Source organism: Garra rufa, chromosome 25, assembly GCF_049309525.1.
Source record: "Garra rufa chromosome 25, GarRuf1.0, whole genome shotgun sequence".
Taxonomy (NCBI): domain Eukaryota; kingdom Metazoa; phylum Chordata; class Actinopteri; order Cypriniformes; family Cyprinidae; genus Garra; species Garra rufa.
The window spans coordinates 32,041,790-32,061,338 of record NC_133385.1 but is presented as its reverse complement, the minus strand read 5'-3'; the positions used below and the strand labels follow the sequence as shown (position 1 = coordinate 32,061,338).

Sequence of the window (19,549 nt, the reverse complement as noted above, 5' to 3'; positions counted from 1 at the left end):
CTAGGCTTCACTCACCTGAATCTGTTCAAATGACACTTCAAAAGTGAACGATTCATTGAAGTATGGATTCAGTGTCTGCTTCTTGACCGATGTTTTCTTCTTCTTCCACTTTTTCTTATCCAGAATCAATTGAACTTTCACGTAAGGGTCTACAGAACAAAAACAGAACTATTAATCCATTTGTAAGCTAAACATAATCTCTATTATTGCTTGAAATAGTGCAATGGCTAAATTTATACATGACCATTTTTCAACTCAGGCTCAGTGACTATAGCAACATTTATGCAAAATGAAATTACATTGCTTCTTGCACACTTTGCAACACTTTCAAAGTAAAAAATGTCCAGTAACTGAAATAGATGAACTTGAATTTGGCAATGTTTTGCCACCATAGCTTGCTTCTGTAAGTCTGTAAACTCTTTTATTGTGACTTTTCACAGGACTCGTACCCAAACTGTTCATCGCAAGTACAGTGCTGTACTAGATGGGCTATCGAGCAAGTTTACCTTATCAGAAAAGCAATACAGGTGTTTTACTGCCACTAGTGTTCATTTCAGCTGTGGATTGTAACTTCTTCAATGTGGAAGTAAGCTTATGTGTAAGACTTCTGGTTCATTATAGGGAAATAATGAGAAGAATAACAATGTGCAGTAAACGGTAAAACTGTTTGCCCTACAAACCAGTGTGCTCATAATTAAGATAATACATTAAAATAATATGGTAAGACACCAATTTGGAATATCAAGTTGCTAAAAATAGCTGGCCACGGATGAGACCAGAAGCCTGACCCAATAAATTTAGAAATGGCTGTGCCCACTCTTACATGATGAAAAAGGTGGATACAATTTGTAAAACCATTGGCTGAGGCACGTTTTTCCTTTGAGCCAATGTTGCCATTTTTAGTGTTTGAGACGTTTTGTTTCTGTCAGTAGTGGCTTTTGACTAGACTTTTGAGGATGTAGGATATTTTAGTATGTATGTCACCTGAAAAGCCTCCTTGGTCCATCTTCTTCAGGTTCTTGGCTTCCAGTATAATCACTGTGAGCTTACTACTAGCTGGGACATAACGAAGAGAAAAGCAGATCTCTCCCAGATGCTCTTGCTGCAATATGGAAACGATATGTAAGATGTGATCACACTAGCATTTACATTTTGCCTACAGAATGCTCTTTTGTCTGTTGTGTCTTGTTGAGGCAATCTTGATTTTCAGTCGTGAGTTGCACAGTGTCATAATATAAATCGTGAGTGCACAAGATGGCAGATTTCAATTTGTCACCATTGTGCTATTGAGTAGGCAACATAAGGTTGCTCCAGTGGGACTCACTGTAATTTTACATGGCGCTCTTTGGTGACGTGATGGAAACAAAATTCACTTGCTTTGCCATGTAGTGATAAAAAGATTCATTAAGATTCTATATTCAGCGTATAAGCCATTTTGTAGGAGCATCATTCATCCCTGCTGAAAAACAAACTGCTAAAACCTGGCTGGTCTTAGCTGGTTTAAGCTGGAAGTATCTGGTTTTAGCTGGTCTCCCTGCCTGGCTGGAAAAGTGACCAAAACCCCTCTAAAACCAGCCTGCTGACCAGCTATGACCAGCTAAAACAAGGCTGGAAAAGTGACCAAAACCCCTCTAAAACCAGCCTGCTGACCAGCTATGACCAGCTAAAACAAGACTGGAAAAGTGACCAAAACCCCTCTAAAACCAGCCTGCTGACCAGCTATGACCAGCTAAAACAAGGCTGGAAAAGTGACCAAAACACTCTAAAACCAGTCTGCTGACCAGCTATGACCAGCTAAAACAAGGCTGGAAAAGTGACCAAAACCCCTCTAAAACCAGCCTGCTGACCAGCTATGACCAGCTAAAACAAGGCTGGAAAAGTGACCAAAACCCCTCTAAAACCAGTCTGCTGACCAGCTATGACCAGCTAAAACAAGGCTGGAAAAGTGACCAAAACCCCTCTAAAACCAGCCTGCTGACCAGCTATGACCAGCTAAAACCAGCCAACCAGTCTAGGCTGGTTTTAGCTGTTTTTTTCACCAGGGATACCACAGCAATACAAAGAGAAGACAACTTTTTGGGAAATCCACCTGATTTAATTTGTAAGCAATGACACTTTGCATTTCTTAAAGGAACACAACACTTTTTTGGAAATACTGTAGGCTCATTCTCCAACTCCCCCCGAGTTAATTCGTTGATTTGTACCATTTTGAAATCCAAAGCCGTTCTCCTGTTCTGGCGATATCACTTTTAGCATAGCTTAGCATAGATCATTGAATCCTGTGAGACCAATAGCATCGTGTTCAAAAATGACCAACAAGTTTCGATATTTGTCCTATATAAAACACCGTAACATGGCCGAAGCAGGCGTAGTGATATCACGCAGCACGTCGCAGCACAACGTGACCAACTGCATGCACAGGGAGTGTTCCTCGTTGGAAGTTACCTAGCTGGGAACTAATTTCAGGCGCTGCATGATTTTACTGCACCTACTTCGGCCATATTACATCAGCAACAATTAAACTAATTGTCTTCCTTGACTATTACGCCGGAATTGGAGTGTAGTTCCTAATCTTATCGGCCTAGAAAATCACATCTTTACATTTTCCACCGGTCTTAGTACACGATATAACTGCAGAAGAGTCAAGTTTTAAATAGGACAAATATCGAAACTCGTTGGACATTTTTAAACGCGATGCTATTGGTCTAATAGGATTCAATGATCTACGGTAAGCTATGCTAAAAGTGATATCGCCAGAACAGGAGAACGACTGAATGGATTTCAGAAAGGTAAAACTCAACTTATTAACTCGGGGGGAGATGGAGAATGAGCCTATTTCCAAAAAAAGTGGAGTGTTCCTTTAAGAATATAATTTATAGAAACTAACCATATGACAAATTACATTGAACTTGATCACATATATGACTGAAGTGAACCTCATGTTTGGAAGCTTCGCTCAGATCTCTCCACTCCTCGATCACATGGTTCCAGTCCACCGTCGACAGATTCAGTCTGATCTCACCGATAATGTCATGTTTAGAGAATCTATTGAAGTCATAGACTTGGATCACCAGTATTGACTCAATCAGCTCCTTCTGAGGAATCTACAAGCGATGACAACAACACATCAGTGTTTCATTGTAAACAGGCTGTAAATTTAACAACTCAGCTTTAATGAGCTTGACCAAGCATCAGGTCATTGTTATACATGTATACATGTGAATCTATGGCTATATGACAACTGAAGCGGCAGGGTTTACCTGATACTTGAAATTTTCATTGAACACTGGGTTCAGGGTTTTCCTGAAGACTTTTGTCTCAAATGTTTTGGACTTGTTGGGAAGGATGTAGACTTTCACATAAGGGTCAGATGTCCCTCCTGAGTCCATCGCTTTCAAAGCGGCAGCTTCTTTTATCCCTACAGTCAGCTGATGAAAATTGTGGTACAGTACATATAAGATTGTGATCTTAAAAACACTTTATGACTGTTTAAATCTAAAAGTATATTCCACATAAAATCATGTTTGACACTATACTCTATTAGTATAGAGTATATAGAGTATATTTTAGTCAAATTCTGTATGCTTCTTTCCCCTGGATTGGTGTTCCTGTAGCCCTGACATTTACAGTTGAAGTCAAAAGTTTACATACACCTTTGTATCATATAATATGCATGTATTTAGTACTGACCTGAATAAGGTATTTCACGTTTTTTTTTTTTTTTTTTTTGTGTGTGTGTGTGTGTGTGTGTGTGTGTTAGTTGTTCATAAGTCCTGATCTGCCCACTGTTTTTCAGAAAAATCCTTCAGGTCCCACAAATTCAGTTTTTTTTTTTTTAGCATTTTTGTGTTTTTGCATATTTGAACCCTTTCCAACAATGACTGTATGATTATGAGATCCATCTTTTCACACTGAGAACAACTGAGGGACTCATATTCAACTATTACAGAAGGTTCAAACGCTCACTGATGCTTCAGAAGGAAAAACAATGCATTAAGAGCCAGGGGTGAAAACTTTTGAACAGAATGTAGATGTGCACATTTGACTAATTTTGCCTACATATCTTTCTTTTTCATTTAGTACGACCCTTTAGAAGCTACAGAAGATATTTGCATGTTTTGCATTTGCAGAAAAAATAAAATAAGTATTGAAAATTAAAAAATAAGTAAAATTTACCCTGATCTTTGAAATCAAAAAGTTTTCCGCATAAAAGGGATTCTGTACCTTCTGCAATAGTTGCATATGAGTCCCTCAGTTGTACTCAGTGTGAAAAGATGGATCTTATAATCATACAGTCATTGTTGGAAAGTGTTCAACTAAACAAAAATGCTAAAAAAAAAAAACACTGAATTTGTGGGACCTGAATGATTTTTCTAAATAACAGCAGGCAGTTTAATTGTTCAGGACAAACTCATAAACAAATATCACCTACCTAAACAAACAAAACAAAACAAACAAAAAAACACACACACAGCTGTGGATCATTCAGATAACAACACAGTATTAAGAATTAAGTGTATGTAAACTTTTGAACGGGGTCATTTTTTTATAAATTCAACTATTATTTTCTCTGGTGGACTATATGTAAACGTCTTTTATGTGCAAAGGTCAGTACTAAATAAAAAATAATATTTAAATAAACATTTGGTAAGATTTCTCTTATTTTGTTCAAATAATTAGCATTTTGCAGATTCTCCAAGGAGTATGTAAACTTTTGACTTCAACTGTATTGTTTCTTAAATCAACATTCCAAATTTCCATTATAAAGTCGGACGCAATTTCCAGTTCATGTGGACTTCAAATAAAAAGACGCACCTCATGAAGTTAAATGATAGAAGGTCTTGAGCGAGCAGAGAAACTGAATCTAGACAAATAATGATGACTTTGGTGAAGGAGAAGATTAAAAATAAGGTATTTGCATTTTTGAATGAACAGATGTATGAAGCAGTTGGATGAAAGTTAGGAATAACTATGCTTCCTGCCAGTTGAGGGCACTGCTGTAAAATTAGTAAAAATGATATAGTTACCTCTGATCTGGATGCGTTGAACTCCAGCGAGTACTGCAGTTTTCCTCTCTGCTGGTCAGCTGAGCCATACTCCACATCCTCTGTCTCAGGCTGGACCTGTCAATACATCCAGAATCCCAACCAGAGGAATATTTTACTGCTCGTGCATTTGCATTCTTAGGATAGCAATAGTTCACCCAAAAATGAAAATTTGCAAGCCTCTCAAGATGAAAATGAGTTTGTTTGTTCATGGATTTGTAGAAAGGTAGCATTACATCATTACATCGTCTGCAGTGAATGGGTGCCGTCAGAATGAGAGTCCAAAGAGCTGATAAAAACATCACAATAATCCACAAGTAATCCACACCACTCCAGTCCATCTGTTGCAATTACCTTTTTATTCCATGGTGAAAAAATATAGCAAAATGCACTTTTACAATTCTGAAAAAAGTCAGAATTGTGAGATAAAAATGATCTTTTTAATTTTTTATTTTTTGGTGATTTTTACGTTTTAATAGTTTTTTTTTTGTAAAATGTAATAGTAGAATTCTGAGAAATAAGTCAGAATTGTGAGATAAAAAGTTGCAGGTGCCATTTTATTCTGTGGTGCGAAAAAAAATGCTAAATGTAATCTTAGAATTATGGGGAAAAAAAAGATCAGAACAAAAAATGTTGCAATTACCTTTTTATTTTATGGTTAAAAAAAGCTAATTGAAAACTAAGAATTCTGAGAAAAAAGTCAGAATTGTGAGATAAAAAGTTGCAATTACCTTTTTATTTTTTATATTATGGTAAAAAGTGCAAAATGAAATCTTAGAATTCTGAAAAAAATTGCAGTTACCTTTTTATCGTTTATTCCATGGTTAAAAAAAAATTGCCAAATGTAATCTTAAAATTCTGAAGAAAAAAGTTAATTGTGAGATAAAAAAGTTGCAATTACCTTTGTATTTCCCAGTAAAAAAAAAAAAAAAGCAAAATGTAATCTTTAGATTCTAAGAAAAAGTCATAATTATGAGATTAAAATTGCAATTACCTTTTAATTTTTTATTCCATAGTAAAAAAAGATAAATGTAATTTTTACATTTTAAGAAAAAGTCATAATTATGAGATTAAAAGTTGCAATTGCCTTTTTACTTTTTATACCGTAGTAAAAAAAAATATAAAAAAAAATAATATAGGAAGCATTTGATTGCTGTAATAGCCAATAAAGGCTTTTCTATTGATTATTGAGGAGGGTATGAATACTTTTGGACATGCCACTTTTTGTTCAAATGTAAATAAACAGATGGACTGGAGTGGTGCGAATTACTTGTGGATTATTGTGATGTTTTTATCAGCTGTTTGAACTCTCATTCTGACGGCACCCATTCACTGCAGAGGATCAGTCGGTAATGTTAACCTTCCCCAAATCTGTTCAAGTGAAAAGACAAACTCGTTACATCTAGGGCGAGTAAACGCTCAACAAATTTTAGTTTGTGTGCAAACTATTCTATTAAAGAACAATAGCAGCCAATAGTGTGAGTTCGGGGGCGGGACTTGGATGGTTTTTCGACCAATAGCAGATGATGGAAGTGTTTGAGAAAACCTTTATAACAACAATTGTACTTTTGAAAAACAGATTGTCATGTACTACTGCAGACATTGCCTTTAAAATCTCAAATGAGTTAATAATTGATGTATTGCAAGATTATAGAGCAATGAAAGTAATGTTAAAAGCATGGAAGAATTTAATGAGAAATGTTTATGTTACTATCTTTGACTTTCAAAGACTAGAAAAGTAATGAAACCAGCATTCACAAGCAGCTCCGCCTCGTTTCTCACCAGCGCTGCGGTTGTAGTTCCTGCGATCCCTTTCATGCTGATCTTCTGATCTGGCTTCTTCTTTCTCTTCTTTTTCCCTTTGCAGCAGCATTTTACACAGCAGCATATCGTGCAGATAAGAAGGATCAGGATGATGGCTGCAAATATGGCATAGATGGCCCATCTTGGCACTGTTGTGGCAAAAACAACAATATTCCATCAGCAGCAAAGCAGCAGCTCCAGTATAGCACCATGACACACATCTGAAGGATGAGGCCAGACCATGGCCAGGAGACTTAAGGCAAGCTAAACTTGCAACAAGTGAAAACTGAGTAGCAAGAAATGTGCGCAAGAGGCAGAATTAGATCAGGGCCAGTGGAGCAGGTGCTGAGATGAGGATTCATATGATAGTCTATACTCACAAGGAATCCTGTCCAGTAAAGAGGTCAGGAAGCCTGGAGCAGCTGTTGTGGTGTTGGTGTGAGGTGTTTTAGTTGCTTTTAATGCTGGTCTTGGTGTCATGGTGAAATGGATGGGACCAGTGGGTCACTGGAAATATACATACAAGACATATGGTTGAGTTAGTAATCTTGTTTTGTGTCGCCCCCTACTGGTTAGAATGGTTTTGCAGTATTTTAGTCAGCCTGAAGGGAACGATATACTCTAAATTAAAGGGATAGTTCAGCCAAAAATAGAAATTGTGCCAATATTTCATTGCAAACCTTTAGTAAATATAAAGTCATAAATCTTAAGTCATAAATTCTGGAAACATTCTTCTATTGGGCTCCACTAGAAAACTGAGGATGAACAAATGATGACCAGGAGTGAACTATTCCTATTGAAGGCCGGTTCTGCTACGGAATAAAAAAGTTAATTGTGACTTTTATCAGTTTAGACTTTTTTTTTCTCAGAATATCCAACACATACGTTTGCAATTCTGAGAAAAAAATCAGTATTGTGAGATTTAAAAAAAATGTTGAAATTGTGAGATAAAAGTCAGTTACTTTTTATTTTTTATTCTGTGGTGAAACAAAAAATGTAATCTTAGAATTCAGATTTAAAAAAAGTCAGAATTCTCAGATTAAAAACCTGCAATTACAACTTTATTTTTGATTCTGTGGTGAAAAAAAAAGCTAAATGTAATCTTAGAAATCTGAGACAAAAATGACAAAATTATGAGATATAAAGTTGCAGTTACCTTTTTATTTTTTTTATTCCATGGTGAAAAAATATAGCAAAATGGACTTTTAGAATTCTGAAAAAAATGTCAAATTTGTGAGATCAAAATTATCTTTTTAATCTTTTATTCTGTGGTGATTTTTTAATTTAATTAATTTTTTTTTTTTTTTTGAGAGTGTAATTGTAGAATACTGAGAAAAAAAGTCAGAATTGTGAGATAAAAAGTTGCAGGTACCTTTTTTTTCTGTGGTGAAAAAAATGCGAATTGTAATCTTAGAATTCTGAGGGAAAAAAAGTCAGAATTGTGAGATAAAATGTTATTTTTTATTTCGTTGTGAAACAAAAAAATTGCAAAATGTAATCTTAGAATTCTGAGGAAATTGTGAGATAAAAATGTGCAATTACATTTTAACTTTTTATTCCGAAGTAAAAAAAAAAAAAAATATGAGGAAAAAATTATGAGATAAAAAGTTGCAATTATGGTGGAAAAAACTAACAAAATGTAATCTTAAAATTCTGAGAAAAAAAAGTCCAAATTGTGAGATAAAAAGTTGCAATTGCCTTTTAATTTTTTTATTCTGTGGTTAAAAAAAAAGAAGCAAAATGTATTATTAGAATTCTGAGAAAAAAATACAAAATTGAAAGATAAAAATTTGCAATTACAATTTTACTTTTTTATTCCGTGGTGTAAAAAATTAGCAAAATGTAATCTTAGAATTCTGAGAAAAAAGTCAGTATTGTGAGATAAAAAGCTGCAGTTACCTTTTTATCTTTTTATTCTGTGGTGATTTTTTTATTTTAATTTAATAAAAAAAATTAAGTAATTGTAGAATTCTGAAAAAAAAAATGTCAGAATTGTGAGATAAAAAGTAGCAGGTACCTTTTTATTTTGTGGTGAAAAAAATGCTAACTGTAATCTTAGAATTCTGAGAAAAAATTGTGAGATAAAAATGTGCAATTACATTTTTATTTTTATTCCGAGGTGAAAAAACCCCCCTGCAAAATGTAATTTTAGAATTCTGAGGAAAAAAAAAATCAAAATTATGAGAAAAAAAGTAGCAATCGCCTATTCTTTTTTCCACGATGAAAAAAAATATCAAGTTGTAATCTTAAAATTCTGAGGAAAAAAGTCAAAATTGTGAGATAAAAAGTTGCAATAACCATTTTATTTTTTATTCTGTGGTAAAAAAAAATGCAAAATGAAATCTTAGAATTCTGAGAAAAAAAAGTCAGAATTGTGAGATAAAAAATTGCAACTACCTTTTTCATTTTTTTATTCCATGGAGAAAAAATATAGCAAAATGGACTTTTAGAATTCTGAAAAAAATGTCAAATTTGTGAGATCAAAATTATCTTTTTAATCTTTTATTCTGTGGTGATTTTTTAATTTATTAATGTATAATTTTTTTTTTTTTTTTTTGAGAATGTAATTGTAGAATACTGAGAAAAAAAGTCAGAATTGTGAGATAAAAAGTTGCAGGTACCTTTTTTTCTGTGGTGAAAAAAATGCGAATTGTAATCTTAGAATTCTGAGGGGGAAAAAGTCAGAATTGTGAGATGAAATGTTATTTTTTATTTTGTTGTGAAACAAAAAAATTGCAAAATGTAATCTTAGAATTCTGAGAAAATTGTGAGATAAAAATGTGCAATTACATTTTTACTTTTTATTCCGAAGTAAAAAAAAAATAAAAATATGAGGAAAAAATTATGAGATAAAAAGTTGCAATTATGGTGGAAAAAAAATAACAAAATGTAATCTTAAAATTCTGAGAAAAAAAAGTCCAAATTGTGAGATAAAATGTTGCAATTGCCTTTTAATTTTTTTATTCTGTGGTAAAAAAAAAAAAAAGAAGCAAAATGTATTATTAGAATTCTGAGAAAAAAATACAAAATTGAAAGATAAAAATTTGCAATTACAATTTTACTTTCTTATTCCGTGGTGTAAAAAATTTGCAAAATGTAATCTTATAATTCTGAGAAAAAAGTCAGTATTTGCAATAAAAAATTGCAATTGCCTTCTTATTTTTTATTCTGTTGTGATTTTTATTTATTTATTTATTTTCTGAGAATGTAATTGTAGAATACTGAGAAAAAAAGTCAGAATTGTGAGATAAAATGTTATTTTTTATTTCGTTGTGAAACAAAAAAATTGCAAAATGTAATCTTAGAATTCTGAGAAAATTGTGAGATAAAAATGTGCAGTTACATTTTTATTTTTTATTCCGAAGTAAAAAAAAAAAAATATGAGGAAAAAATTATGAGATAAAAAGTTGCAATTGGTGGAAAAAAATAACAAAATGTAATCTTAAAATTCTGAGGAAAAAAAAGTCAAAATTGTGAGATAAAAAGTTGCAATTGCCTTTTAATTTTTTATTCTGTGGTAAAAAAAAAAAGAAGAAGCAAAATGTATTATTAGAATTCTGAGAAAAAAATACAAAATTGAAAGATAAAAATTTGCAATTACAATTTTACTTTCTTATTCCGTGGTGTAAACAATTAGCTAAATGTAATCTTGTAATTCTGAGAAAAAAGTCAGTATTGTGAGATAAAAAGCTGCAGTTACCTTTTCATTTTTTATTCTGTGGTGATTTTTTTATTTTAATTTAATAAAAAAAAAAAAAGTAATTGTAGAATTCTGAAAAAAAAAAGTCAGAATTGTGAGATAAAAAGTAGCAGGTACCTTTTTATTCTGTGGTGGAAAAAAATGCTAACTGTAATCTTAGAATTCTGAGAAAAAATTGTGAGATAAAAATGTGCAATTACATTTTTATTTTTATTCCGAGGTGAAAAAAAAACCCTGCAAAATGTAATTTTAGAATTCTGAGGGAAAAAAAATCAAAATTATGAGAAAAAAAGTAGCAATCGCCTATTTTTTTTTCCATGATGAAAAAAAATATCAAGTTGTAATCTTAAAATTCTGAGGAAAAAAGTCAAAATTGTGAGATAAAAAGTTGCAATAACCATTTTATTTTTTATTCTGTGGTAAAAAAAAAAAAAATGCAAAATGAAATCTTAGAATTCTGAGAAAAAAAGTCAGAATTGTGAGATAAAAATTATCTTTTAAATTTTTTTATTTTGTGGTGATTTTTTCATTTTAAATTTTATTTTTATTTATTTATTTTTTTTTTGTAAAATGTGATTGTAGAATACTTACTGAGAAAAAAAGTCAGAATTGTGAGATAAAAAGTTGCAGGTACCTTTTTATTCTGTGGTGGGGAAAAAAAGCAAAATGAAATCTTAGAATTCTGAAAAAAAGGTCAGAATTCTGAGATAAAAAGTTGCAATTCCCTTTTAAATTTTTTATATGATGGTAAAAAAAATGTCAAATGAAATCTTAGAATTCTGAAAAAAAGGTCAAAATTGTGAGATAAAAAATTGCAGTTACCTTTTTATTTTTTATTCCATGGTGAAATGAAATTGCCAAAATGTAATCTTAAAATTCTGAGAGAAAAAAGTCATAATTATTAGATAAAAAAGTTGCAATTACCTTTGTATTTTATTCCGTAGTAAAAAAAAAAAGCTAAATGTAATCTTTAAATTCTAAGAAAAAGTCATAATTATGAAATTAAAATTGCAATTACCTTTTAATTTTTTATTCCATAGTAAAAAAAAGCTACATGCAATTTTTAAAATTTAAGAAAAAGTCATAATTATGAGATTAAAAGTTGCAATTACCTTTTTATTTTTTATACTGTAGTAAAAATAAATAAATGAATAAAAAATTATAGGAAGCGTTTGATTGCTGTAATAGCCAATAAAAGCTTTTCTATTGATTATTGAGGAGGGTATGGATAATTTTGGACATGCAACTTTTTGTTCAAATGTAAATAAAAGCTGAGAAATATTTTTTTCCACAATGATGCCTCTTGTACATCGTCTTATTATCTTTTGGGAGAAGCCTGTGTCATTTCCAGTCCAAAAAAAAAAAAAAAAAAAAAAAAACTTGCTGGTTGAATAAAAGTAACTTTAAGTCAGAATTTGCCAGGGGTATGAATAATTTCGGGCTTGACTGTATCTCTAGATATTTCAAGTCTGCCATAAGGTTTTAACTGCACTGTAAAAAGTTTTCACCAGATTCAACTAAGCAGCAGCTGCCTTACATTTTTAAGTTAAATCAGCTTAAACCTACAAGTCATTTTAACTTATTACAATAAAAATGAGTTGATATAACTTGTGAGTTTAAATGACTTAAGTTGATTTAACTTAAAATCTTAAGGCAGCTGCTAAACTTAAGATTTTAAGTTGAAACTGGTAAAAACTTTTTACAGTGTGTATAGAACATTAAACTCTTGAATGCATGACAAAAAGAGCAAAAAGTCGTCGCCACCAAAGTCAAACAAGTTAGTGTTGACAGCCACCTGCAGTCCATTAAAACTGGGTGTGCTTAAAGTGTACAGATAACATTCTTTTTCAGTGAAACATTGTAATAAAAATGGAACAGTGCTGCCTTGAGAATACAATCAAAACATTTGCCATTATATTTCAACATTTTCACAAAGAACACGGTAGCAAAGCAACAGTAAAGTACTAAAATAGTCCACGTCCCAGTTTCGAGAGGAAAAAAAATACACTCTTAAACAAAACAAATCTTTAAAAGTGACACAGAATAGCTACAAACTAAGGACAGAAACACATTTACAACATGAAATAAGTGAACTTCAAGCATTATAGTGACACTTACTGTTATAAAATAGTTCAGTTGGGATATTGGCACCTCAGTTGTAGTTTAAAACATAAATATAAGAACACATTCCTAAACCGTTTACTGTATGCAGAGCCACAGAGAAGGGAAGGAAGTCACTGCCCACTGCAGAAACTGCATCAGCTCAGGAAAGAGCCATTAATGTGCCATTTACTGATCAAACGTAACAACTATTGAGGCTTTAATCATTCAGTAAAACAAAAGTCTGTTGTTTATCTGAATTCAGACCTCTATTGCAATTCATGCAGTTCAGCGTTTTCAACATTCAGCTTGAATTGATTGGGCTGTTTGTTCTTGAAGAGCAACTGCCAAGTCTTTTTATGATATTGCAAATCTTTTTATGACAGCGATGAACATAGGAACGAGAGAGAGAGAGACAATATAAAATAAAACCAGTTATAAGGGTCAATTTTAAAAATTGAAGATCATATGGTTTGTTGATCGGAATCTTAGAATTCTGAAAAAATGTCAGAATTGTGAGATAAAAAAGTTGTCGGTACCTTTTACTTTTTATTCTGTGGTGAAAAAAGGGCAAAATTTGAATTGTGAGATAAAAAAGTGGCAATTATCTTTTTATTTTTTATTCCGTGTGCTGAACAAAAACCTGTGCAAAATGTAATCTTAGAATTCTGAGAAAAAATTACAAAATTAAAAGATAAAAATGTGCAATTACAATTTTACTTTTTTATTCCATGTTGAAAAAAATGGCAAAATGTAATCTTAGAATTTGGAGAAAAAAGTCAGAATTGTGAGATAAAAAAGTTGTAGTTACCTTTTACTTTTTATTCTGTGGTGAAAAAAAGTGCAAAATTTGTGGCAATTATCTTTTTATTTTTTATTCCGTGTGCTGAACAAAAACCTGTGCAAAATGTAAAATTAGAAAATTAGAGAAAAAATATAAATGTCAAATTAGAGAAAAAAATAATGTCATAAAAAGTTGCAATTACCATTTATTTTTTATTCTGTGGTGAAACAAAAAAAACGTTTTTTTAACAATTTTAAAACAATTTTAGAATTCTGGGGAAAAAATTCTAAATTATGAGATAAAACGTTGCAATTAGCTTTTTATTTTAGTTTTTTGTGTTGAAAAAAAAATGGCAAAATGTAATCTTAGAATTCTGAGAAAAAAAAGTCAGAATTGTGAGATAAAAAAGTTGTAGTTACTTTTTACTTTTTATTCTGTGGTGAAAAAAGGGCAAAATTTGAATTGTGAGATAAAAAAAGTGGCAATTATCTTTTTATTTTTTATTCCGTGTGCTGAACAAAAACCTGTGCAAAATGTAAAATTAGAAAATTAGAGAAAAAAATATAAATGTCAAATTAGAGAAAAAAATAATGTCATAAAAAGTTGCAATTACCATTTATTTTTTATTCTGTGGTGAAACAAAAAAAACGTTTTTTAACAATTTTTAAAACAATTTTAGAATTCTGGGGAAAAAATTCTAAATTATGAGATAAAAAGTTGCAATTAGCTTTTTATTTTAGTTTTTTGTGTTGAAAAAAAATTGGCAAAATGTAATCTTAGAATTTGGAGAAAAAAGTCAGAATTGTGAGATAAAAAAGTTGTAGTTACCTTTTACTTTTTATTCTGTGGTGAAAAAAAGTGCAAAATTTGACTTGTGAGATAAAAAAAAGTGGCAATTATCTTTTTATTTTTTATTCCGTGTGCTGAACAAAAACCTGTGCAAAATGTAAAATTAGAAAATTAGAGAAAAAATATAAATGTCAAATTAGAGAAAAAAATAATGTCATAAAAAGTTGCAATTACCATTTATTTTTTATTCTGTGGTGAAACAAAAAACCTTTTTTTTAACAATTTTAAAAACAATTTTAGAATTCTGGGGAAAAAATTCTAAATTATGAGATAAAAAGTTGCAATTAGCTTTTTATTTTAGTTTTTGTGTTGAAAAAAAAAATGGCAAAATGTAATCTTAGAATTCTGAGAAAAAAAAGTCAGAATTGTGAGATAAAAAAGTTGTAGTTACCTTTTACTTTTTATTCTGTGGTGAAAAAAGTGCAAAATTTGAATTGTGAGATAAAAAAAGTGGCAATTATCTTTTTATTTTTTATTCCGTGTGCTGAACAAAAACCTGTGCAAAATGTAAAATTAGAAAATTAGAGAAAAAATATAAATGTCAAATTAGAGAAAAAAATAATGTCATAAAAAGTTGCAATTACCATTTATTTTTTATTCTGTGGTGAAACAAAAAAAAAAAAAACGTTTTTTTAACAATTTTTAAAACAATTTTAGAATTCTGGGGAAAAAATTCTAAATTATGAGATAAAAAGTTGCAATTAGCTTTTTATTTTAGTTTTTTGTGTTGAAAAAAAATGGCAAAATGTAATCTTGTCGGTACCTTTTACTTTTTATTTTGTGGTGAAAAAAATGCAAAATTTGAATTGTGAGATAAAAAAGTGGCAATTATCTTTTTATTTTTTATTCCGTGTGCTGAACAAAAACCTGTGCAAAATGTAATCTTAGAATTCTGAGAAAAAATTACAAAATTAAAAGATAAAAATTTGCAATTACAATTTTACTTTTTTATTCCATGTTGAAAAAAATGGCAAAATGTAATCTTAGAATTTGGAGAAAAAAGTCAGTATTGTGAGATAAAAAGTTGCAATTGCCTTATTTTTTACTCTGTGGCCAAAAAAAAACTGTAATCTTAAAATTCCGAGAAAATGATTCTGTAAGATAAAAACATGCAATTACAATTTTATTTTTTATTCTGTGGTGAAAAAAAGAAGCCAAATGTATTATTAGAATTCTGAGAAAAAAATACAAAATTGAAAGATACAAATTTGCAATTACAATTTTACTTTTTTATTCCGTGGTGTAAAAAATTAGCAAAATTTACTCTTAGAATTCTAAGAAAAAAGTCAGTATTTGAGATAAAAAGTTGCAATTGCCTTCTTATTTTTTACTCAGTGGTAAAAGAAATTGCAAACTGTATTCTTACAATTCTGAGAAAATTATACTGTAAGATAAAAACATGCAATCACAATTGTATTTTTTAATCTGTGTTGAAAAAATTGCAAAATGTAATCTTAGAATCCTGAGAAAACAAATGTCAAAATTGCAAGATAAAAAGTTGCAACTACTCATTTTTTGTATTCCATGGTGAAAAAAAATTGCAAACTGTGAATTGTGAGATTAAAAAGTTGCAATTATCTTTTTATTTTTGTGTGCTGAAAAAAAAAAAAAACGTCTAAAATGTAATCTTAGAATTCTGAGAAAAAATTACAAAATTGAAAGATAAAAATTTGCAATTACAATTTTACTTTTTTATTCTGTGGTGAAAAAAAAGTAAAATATAATCTTACAATTCTGAGAAAATGATTCTGTAAGATAAAAACACGCAATCACAGTTTTATTTTTTATTCTGTGGTGAAAAAAGTGCAAAATGTAATTTTAGAATTCTGAGAAAAAAAGTCAGAATTATGAGATAAATAGTTGCAATTACTTTTTTTCCTGTGGTAAAGAAAAATTGCAAAATGTAATCTTAGAATTCTGAGAAAAAAAACGTCAAAATTGCAAGATAAAAAGTTGCAACTACTTTTTTTTTGTATTGTATTCCATGGTGAAAAAATTGTATTCGATGGTGAAAAAAAATACAAAAAGGAAAAAAAAAATAATGTCATAAACAGTTGCAATTACCATTTATTTTTTATTCTGTGGTGAAACAAAAAACAATGCAAAATGTAATCTTAGAATTCTGAGAAAAAAAGTCAGAATTGTGAGATAAAAAAGTTGTAGTTACCTTTTACTTTTTATTCTGTGGTGAAAAAAGGGCAAAATTTGAATTGTGAGATAAAAAAAGTGGCAATTATCTTTTTATTTTTTATTCCGTGTGCTGAACAAAAACCTGTGCAAAATGTAATCTTAGAATTCTGAGAAAAAAATTACAAAATTAAAAGATAAAAATTTGCAATTACAATTTTACTTTTTTATTCCATGTTGAAAAAAATGGCAAAATGTAATCTTAGAATTTGGAGAAAAAAGTCAGTATTGTGAGATAAAAAGTTGCAATTGCCTTATTTTTTACTCTGTGGCCAAAAAAAAACTGTAATCTTAAAATTCCGAGAAAATGATTCTGTAAGATAAAAACATGCAATTACAATTTTATTTTTTTATTCTGTGGTGAAAAAAAGAAGCCAAATGTATTATTAGAATTCTGAGGAAAAAAAATACAAAATTGAAAGATAAAAATTTGCAATTACAATTTTACTTTTTTATTCCGTGGTGTAAAAAATTAGCAAAATTTACTCTTAGAATTCTGAGAAAAAAGTCAGTATTTGAGATAAAAAGTTGCAATTGCCTTCTTATTTTTTACTCAGTGGTAAAAGAAATTGCAAACTGTATTCTTACAATTCTGAGAAAATTATACTGTACGATAAAAACATGCAATCACAATTGTATTTTTTATTCTGTGTTGAAAAAATTGCAAAATGTAATCTTAGAATCCTGAGAAAACAAATGTCAAAATTGCAAGATAAAAAGTTGCAACTACTCATTTTTTGTATTCCATGGTGAAAAAAATTACAAAATGTAAACAATAATGTCATAAACAAGTTGCAATGACCTATTATCTTTTATTCTGTGGTGAAACAAAAAAACAATGCAAAATGTAATCTTACAATTCAGACAAAAAAAGTCAGAATTGTGAGATAAAAATTGTCTTTTAATTTTTTTATTCTGTGATGAAAAAAATTGCAAACTGTGAATTGTGAGATTAAAAAGTTGCAATTATCTTTTTATTTTTGTGTGCTGACAAAAAAAAAAAAAAACCCCGTCTAAAATGGAATCTTAGATTTCTGAGAAAAAATTACAAAATTGAAAGATAAAAATTTGCAATTACAATTTTACTTTTTTATTCTGTGGTGAAAAAAAAAGCAAAATATAATCTTAAAATTCTGAGAAAATGATTCTGTAAGATAAAAACATCAATCACAATTTTATTTTTTATTCTGTGGTGAAAAAATTGCAAAATGTAATTTTAGAATTCTGGGGAAAAAATTCTAAATTATGAGATAAAAAGTTGCAATTAGCTTTTTATTTTAGTTTTTTGTGTTGAAAAAAAAAATGGCAAAATGTAATCTTAGAATTCTGAGAAAAAAAGTCAGAATTGTGAGATAAAAAGTTGCAATTACCTTTTTATTTTTTATTCCACAGTAAAAAAAATAGCAAAATGTAATCTTAGAATTCTGAGAAAAAAAGTGAGAATTGTAAGATAAAAAGTTGCAATTGCCTTTTATTTTTTTTATTCTGTGGTGAAAAAAAATGCAAAATATAATCGTACAATTCTGAGAAAATTATTCTGTAAGATAAAAACATGCAATCAGAATTTTATTCTTTATTCTGTGGTGAAAAAAATAGCAAAATGTAATTTTAGAATTCTGGGAAAAAAATTCTAAATTATGAGATAAAAAGTTGCAATTAGCTTTTATTTTAGTTTTTTGTGTTGAAAAAAAATGGCAAAATGTAATCTTAGAATTCTGAGAAAAAAAGTCAGAATTGTAAGATAAAAAGTTGCAATTGCCTTTTATTTTTTTAATTCTTTGGTAAAAAAAAAAAGCAAAATATAATCGTACAATTCTGAGAAAATTATTCTGTAAGATAAAAACATGCAATCACAATTTTATTTTTTATTCTGTGGTGAAAAAAATGCAAAATGTAATTTTAGAATTCTGGGGGAAAAAAATTCTAAATTATGAGATAAAAAGTTGCAATTACCTTTTTATTTTTTATTCCACAGTAAAAAAAATAGCAAAATGTAATCTTAGAATTCTGAGAAAAAAAGTGAGAATTGTAAGATAAAAAGATGCAATTGCCTTTTATTTTTTTTATTCTGTGGTGAAAAAAAATGCAAAATATAATCGTACAATTCTGAGAATATTATTCTGATTGATAAAAACATCAATCACAATTTTATTTTTTAATCTGTGGTGAAAAAATTGCAAAATGTAATTTTAGAATTCTGGGGGAAAAAATTCTAAATTATGAGATAAAAAGTTGCAATTACCTTTTTATTTTAGTTTTTCCGTGTTGAAAAAAAAATGGCAAAATGTAATCTTAGAATTCTGAGAAAAAAAGTGAGAATTGTAAGATAAAAAGTTGCAATTGCCTTTTATTTTTTTAATTCTGTGGTGAAAAAAAAAGCAAAATATAATCGTACAATTCTGAGAAAATTATTCTGTAAGATAAAAATATCAATCACAATTTTATTTTTTGTTCTGTGGTGAAAAATTTGCAAAATGTAATTTTAGAATTCTGGGGAAAAAATTCTAAATTATGAGATAAAAAGTTGCAATTAGCTTTTATTTTAGTTTTTTGTGTTGAAAAAAATGGCAAAATGTAATCTTAGAATTCTGAGAAAAAAAGTCAGAATTGTGAGATAAAAAGTTGCAATTACCTTTTTATTTTTTATTCCACAGTATAAAAAATTAGCAAAATGTAATCTTAGAATTCTGAGAAAAAAAGTGAGAATTGTAAGATAAAAAGTTGCAATTGCCTTTTATTTTTTTAATTCTGTGGTGAAAAAAAAAGCAAAATATAATCGTACAATTCTGAGAAAATTATTCTGTAAGATAAAAACATGCAATCACAATTTTATTTTTTATTCTGTGGTGAACAATTTGCAAAATGTAATTTTAGAATTCTGGGGGAAAAAATTCTAAATTATGAGATAAAAAGTTGCAATTAGCTTTTTATTTTAGTTTTTTTTGTGTTGAAAAAAAATGGCAAAATGTAATCTTAGAATTCTGAGAAAAAAAGTCAGAATTGTGAGATAAAAAGTTGCAATTACCTTTTTATTTTTTATTCCACAGTAAAAAAAAATAGCAAAATGTAATCTTACAATTC

The 19,549-nt window shown here is 29.4% G+C and overlaps 1 protein-coding gene across 1 annotated transcript; it reads right to left on the bottom strand.

Moving 5' to 3' along the window:
- Positions 1-12,763, bottom strand: LOC141301443 (synaptotagmin-A-like). Its single transcript, XM_073831669.1, has 8 exons — positions 12,667-12,763; positions 7,229-7,355; positions 6,828-6,997; positions 5,028-5,123; positions 3,261-3,428; positions 2,937-3,104; positions 985-1,102; positions 1-149 (listed from the first exon to the last, which is right to left on the bottom strand). The coding sequence occupies exons 2-8, from the start codon at positions 7,326-7,328 to the stop codon at positions 1-3; spliced, it is 969 nt and encodes a 322-aa protein (XP_073687770.1). The 5' UTR covers positions 7,329-7,355; positions 12,667-12,763.
- Positions 12,764-19,549: the final 6,786 nt, after the last annotated feature.